At 45.7% G+C, this 6161-nt stretch overlaps 1 protein-coding gene across 1 annotated transcript in view; it reads left to right on the top strand.

The window, feature by feature from the left end:
* The window catches only part of SMS (spermine synthase), a 61370-nt gene that overhangs the window by 24467 nt on the left and 30742 nt on the right, over positions 1-6161 (top strand). Inside the window, exon 5 of the mRNA XM_015422956.1 lies at positions 4455-4630. Coding sequence (XP_015278442.1) covers positions 4455-4630 — 176 coding nt within the window. The remainder of the gene's footprint in view (positions 1-4454; positions 4631-6161) is intronic.

Genomic DNA, 6161 nt, shown 5'->3' with positions numbered 1-6161 from the left:
ACGGAAGGCCGATGCCTCCGTCGCCCGGCCGAGATTGGGGGGGTGGGGGCGAGGCAGGCGATGGAAGGCCGATGCCTCCGTTGCCTGGCTGGAGTGGCCGCGGGGGGGTCTGGAGTCGGGCGGCCGCTGGCGGGGGACGCAGTCGCCCGGGCCGAGATTGGGGGGGCAAGGCGGGCGACAGAAGGCCGAGGCCTCCGTCGGCCGGCCCTCTACAGAATCCACCCCCCAAACCTCCAGGTATTTCCCTCCTTAGAGCTGGCAACCCTACATTCCCCTCAGTGCCTGTTGGTAGGCAACTAAGCTTGGTCCTGTCACCTACTTTGGCCTTTGGGAGAAAACACATTGGGGCCAGTCCTGATAGGGTTGCCAACTCCAGATGGGAAATTCCTGGAGATTTGAGAGATGGAGCCTGAAGAGGGTGAGGTTTGAGGAGGGGTGGGACCTCAGACAGGTACAATGCCATAGACTCCACCCACCAAACCAATCAGTCCCACATAGGGAACCATTGTTGCCAATCTCCAGGCGAGGGCTGGAGAGCACTCAGAATTACAACTGCTCTGCAGAAGTCAAAGGGGCAGATAATGGTAGGTTGATGGTTAGCTGGGAAGGAGATGGGGTTGCCAACTACATGCTGACAAATTCCTGGGGATTTGAGGGGTGGAGCCTGGAGAGGGTGGGGTTTGCGGAGGGGTGGGACCTCAGACAGGTAGAATGCCATAGACTACACCCTCCAAACCAGTCATTTTGTCCTGGGTAACAATTGCTGCCAATCTCCAGGTGAGGGCTACAGATCACTCACAATTACAACTGCTCTTCAGGTAGCAGAGATCAGTTCCTCTGGAGAAAACAGTGGACTCTGTCATTATACCCTGCTGAGGTCACCACAGCAAATTGACACTGTTTGCCCAAAGCCAGAGCACTGCCCCAGAGCCTCTTTCTAGATCTCGTTGTATTGCTTTCACAACGGGCTTTACTGCTAGTAGTTTAAATAAAACATCAGAGGAGAGATTCACCTGAAGTCATGTTGAAGTCTTCAGTGACTGTTTGTTATTTTATGTTCCCTTCTTTGTTCTTGTCTTTTTTGGCATTACTGTTGTGGTGAGAGAGAAATGGGGCGGGGGGAGTGTAGGCAGAGAGTGAGTTGGACCCTACCAGTTTTTCTGTGAGTCAAAAAAGTAGGAAGGACCCATTTTGATCCCCATGCTAGTGATTATGGGACCCACATAGATTGCATAGGACAAGGGGTTGCCGTTAGGACTGGAACTGGGCAAATCAAGCAGAAAAATTAATATGATCCAACCTAGCTTCATTTGAAAGAGGAAGTTGACACTTTTCTTCATACTTACGAACTAGTGAAAAGTGTAGCAAGAATTCATTTAGGTATCCTCCATGCAGTTCTTCTTTCTTTCCAAATGCTTCAGTGGTTGGCAGAGGGAACAGAGAGCTTTCTAGGTTTTCTTCACTGGCTCTGCCTTCTCCAGGATAAGGCTGATGGATGAAGAAGATTGCTAGGTCCTGATGTTATGGCAGAATGCTGACCATGTAGGGGAAGAGGAGACAAGGAGGCCTGGTGGCAAGTTGTCAGGAGTCAAACTTTAGTGATAGTGACGATCCTTGAACATGCATTTTCTACATTGTTGTGCACTCTGCATTCAGTATACCACACTTTATGAGAGAAACATTGACTTTGGATAGCTCCTGCTTCAACACATTTGCATCTCTTACAGCCCCAGTGCTGTGATAGGTTTTTGTTTTTTTCCCTAAGCAGGTCTACTCAGAAGACCCATTTTATTCAATGGGGATTACTTCCAGGAAGGTGTTAGGATTGCAGCTATAGTCCTGTACTTTGAGACAGAGGCTGCTGCTGTTTTGTCTTCAAAGCATGAGGAGGAGAGATAGCTCCTTGTTAAACTACTTTGGCCTCTCTTTGCTTGGGTGGCATGCAGGTGAAGATCAATTGGTTAACTGTAGCTGAATAATGACATTAGAAGCAGTACACAGGCATGTCTGCCACACAGCCAGTAACAAGGCAGTACCTTGTGTCAGTGGGATGGGATCACACGGGCAGGTGCAGTACTTCACTGGAAAGCCCATTCTGGCATCCCCCAGTTGTTCACTGTTTCCTGCCCAACCAGGCAGATGCTACCTTGGGAAACATTCTGCACATAGATGAAATGTTATTAAGTTTCTGCAAGAATTGATTAGGATGGAATGAAATGCTAAGATGCGTGTTTGTTCATCACAGGTTAAATTTTGTTGAGTACCACAGTTTGTTTTTCTTACCATGAAGTAATTTATCCCTATCTGAGTTCTGTATTTGTTAGGCACTGCCTGCCCTCTAGTGTCTCTGAGGATGTGTTGCCTGAATGGAATGTTGAGAATCATGCTAAAGCTTTCCAGGATCAGGAAAACAGTTCATTTTAAGTTTCTATTCTTCTGTTATGCCTTTAGAGGATGCAAATATATATAAATATATAAAAAACTTAAACACAAACATAGATACCTGTCATTGTTTGACAAGTTTCCAAGCTATCAAACAGCATCTTTTGTATACACATACCAGCCTATGGACTTTTAGTATATAGTAGATAATATAGTATATTTTACGTCAGTTTAGGCCTGTGTTGAAGATCTCTTGTTCTTGTGATATAAATAACTTTTGGTAGTAGAATACACTTTATCTAGCTACAAATCGGTTGCTTATGATTAGTGACTCAGAATTAGCAATATATTAAAAAGTTTTGAAAGGCCATTTTTTTTTTTTGCTTGGAACACTTGGATCCAGAGGCTGCACCTGGTTTGGTGAGAGAGTAGAAGGGAGATGAGAAAAATCTGACCTCTTTAAAAAATTAGGGGGGGGGGGATTCGGATTCCTCCAAAATTAGAAGTGCAGTCACAGAGAAGGCACCTACCTCTGGCAGTTGGAGGAGCCCGGGAACTGTGCTGGGTCCAGCAGCAGCAACAACAGTGTGGGCCTAATAGTGGTGGCTCCAGAGCCTAAGGGTCGCTCCAGGCCCAGTAATGGTGGCTGCCGGAGAACTTGGGGGTGCGCTGGCCCCACTGGCCGCTGCTGGAGAACCTGGGAGTCATGCTGGGCTTGGTCAGAGAGTGGAAGGGAGATTCCCCCTGCAAAATGTGGGCCCCCACTAGTATATTCTAATAGTGAAGTTGGCCAAATCTGAGGATATTTAAATCCAGTGTCTGGAGCTGTGAATGGGCAAGACAGATCTACAAACCTGAACAACATCCCAGGTTTGAAATCTAGAAAAAATGCATTGGGGAATTATAAAATTATAAAAGGAGCACCTGTAGCTTTAAGAAATAGATTCTCTCAGTGGCTTTTGCTAGGCAACCACAACTTTCCAGGCTTCCTTTCTGTTTGTAAAAGGCAGCAGGAGAGGCAGAGTCCTTTCCAAGGCTGTTTTCACATTTGAAGGTGGACTCATTGGGGCCAGGACTAACTAGGGTTGCCTGCTCCATGTTGGAAAATTCTTGGACATTTTGGGGTGGAATCTGGGAAGGGCGGCATTGGGGAGGTGAGGGGCCTCATTTGGATATAATTCCATAATGTACATCCTCCAAAGCAGCCATTTTCTGCAGGGGGAGTGATCTCTGTCATCTGGAGTTCAGTTGTTATTCTGGGAGATCTCCAAGTCATACCTGTAAATTGGCAGCCCTAGGCCTGGCTGCATCCATTGGGTTACTTATACCACCCAACTTGCATGACTCACCTAGGCCTGGCTGCTTGCTATGGCTCAGTCACAGTCACCCTATGAAAGCCAGCGTGCTGTAGCGGTTAGAGCTTTAGAGTTGGATCTGGAGGATGCAGGTGTGAATCCCCATCTTGCTGTGGAAGCTCACTAAGTGATTTTGGGCCAATCACATACTTTCAGCCTAACCCACCTCACAGGGAGGATTAAAAGGAAGAGAGGCTTTGGTCCCTACTGTGGAGAATAGTGGGGTATAGGTGAAGTAAATAAATAAAGCTAAAGATGGGAGGCAAATAAACGGTAGGTTAGTGAATGACTGAGAAGGAGACAATGAGACAGGGAAAGGGGAGAAGATATGGGGGTTGACAGGAGAAGGGAAAAAGGGAATAATGTGTGGGGGGATACAGTGGAAAGTGAGGTGCCCCCCACAAGTCCTTGAGAGTTCCCAACCATGCAAGTGGGCCTGGCCCAGTGGCCAGCACCACACAACTAGGCCATAGTTTTCCTAGGTAGAGGCTGCTGGGGGGGAGAGGGAAACAAAAGAGCAGATAAATGTAGGTTGGCTGTTGGACAGGAAGGGGAGAAGGAAGCAGGAAAAGAGAAGAGGCTCGGGGGACTTTAAGCAAAGGGAACGAGGAAATAGTGGGGGAGGGGGAAATGAGATGCCTCCCGCAAGTCTTTGTGGCTTCCCACTTGTCTCTTTACTAAGTTGCACAAACTTAACTTTGTTCTTTTTGTTCTCAGGTTGCCAGCCATTGTGAGAGGAGATGCCATTGATAGATACTGGCCCACAGCAGATGGACGATTAGTGGAATACGACATAGATGAAGTTGTTTATGATGAAGACTCTGCGTACCAGAATATAAAAATATTACATTCAAAACAATTTGGAAATATTCTTATCCTCAGTGGGGATGTTAGTGAGTATTACAATATGCTGCTAGTTGCTATGGAGTAGGCTTGCACAACTTATATCCTGTTGTGTAAAACACAGTTCGCTAGCTGTGTGTTGTGACCTGCTAGGTACTTGAACCACCCCTTTCTCCCCCCTCTCTTGACAACAAAAACACAAGGCATCTCAAGCCACTGGTCTGCTCTAGAACTTTAGATTTTCCATTGCTTGGATTTATCTCTCCCACCCCCCACGGTAGCTGAAAAGTGTCTTACAGTTTTCTGTATTAAATACTAGCCTGCTACCCATGCTTCGCTACGGTATTTAAGTTCCATAAATCCAGTTATAATACTGATGAAGTGAAATTTGAAATGTGACATTTGTTTTTGTTTTGTTTTTAAGACTCCCGAAGGAGATTTTTTATATATATATAATACTACATAAATTACAAAGAAAAGAAGGGAAGGGGAGCTACAACTAAGGAGAAAGAAAAGTAACCCACACTAAACTAAAAACCCAAGAGTAGGAGATCATTACCCTGTTAGATTGCAGTTAGTACTTTGTGAGATCCTGTCTTTCTACGCTTATGTGTTAGTTTATTACTTGTTACGAGATGATTTCCAAAGCATCCAGCTCTCTTCGTAAGGGCAATTTTCAGAGTCCTTCCACCTTTACATCTATGCTAATTCTCTCTAAAGTCTTGATGGCTTCTTTAGACGTTCACTTGAAATTCTGCAACCCTCCTCCGTCTCTAAAGGGATAACACCGCCAATCTTAAGCCTCTTCCTTCTTGGTCTCATCCTCGGGGCCCAGTGGCATCTCACAGGCTTCTTGATCTTGAGGTCAGGTTCAAGCTCTTTTCTATCAGCCGAATTTAAGATGTCACTTTCTAAAAACATCTGCCGGGAAGGAGTTAAGTCCTTGTAAATCTTTTCTGTTTCTCTCATGCTTTCCCTCCTTATCTCTTTGAGATCGCTGTTAGTTTTAGTGTCCATCTCTTTTGCTTTGACAGCCCTCTGTTCCATCTTTTCTGCTATTGTTGCCAACTGCAGCTGCCGGGACATGAGTTGTTGATTTATCTTGCCAAGCTGATGGTTAATACCAACAAGTTGCTCAAGAATCGGCTTGGTGGCTTCTGCTATGAGTTCTATAACTTTCACTTCCCTTCTTCTCGGAGTTGTTTTCGCTGACTTTTTTGGAGTGTCCGCCATTTTTACACTTTAATTCCAATATAAAATCATTTTCTCCCCGGCTCTGAAAATCGCTTACACACTGTTTAGTCACTTAAATACTCATGGATATCTCCCACAGCTTTTCGCTTCCAAGTATCCGTTTACAATTGTCTCTTTCTCTTTCTTTCTCTCTCTCCCTCCTCCCTCCTCTGCTTATCTAAATGCATCAGAGAGGTCTCCCTCTCTCAGCAGGATTCCAGTCAATCAAGAGGTTTTTTTGGGGGGGGTTCGCTTCAAAGTGTCCGTTTACAATTCTCTCTCTCTCTCTCTCTCCTCCCTCCTCTGCTTATGCAAATGCATCCGAGAGGCGTCCCTCTCAGCAGGATT

The sequence above is a fragment of the Gekko japonicus genome, unplaced genomic scaffold, assembly GCF_001447785.1.
Source record: "Gekko japonicus isolate JY-2015 unplaced genomic scaffold, Gekko_japonicus_V1.1 scaffold117, whole genome shotgun sequence".
In the NCBI taxonomy this organism is placed as follows: domain Eukaryota; kingdom Metazoa; phylum Chordata; class Lepidosauria; order Squamata; family Gekkonidae; genus Gekko; species Gekko japonicus.
This window is presented reverse-complemented; position numbering and strand designations above follow the sequence as displayed.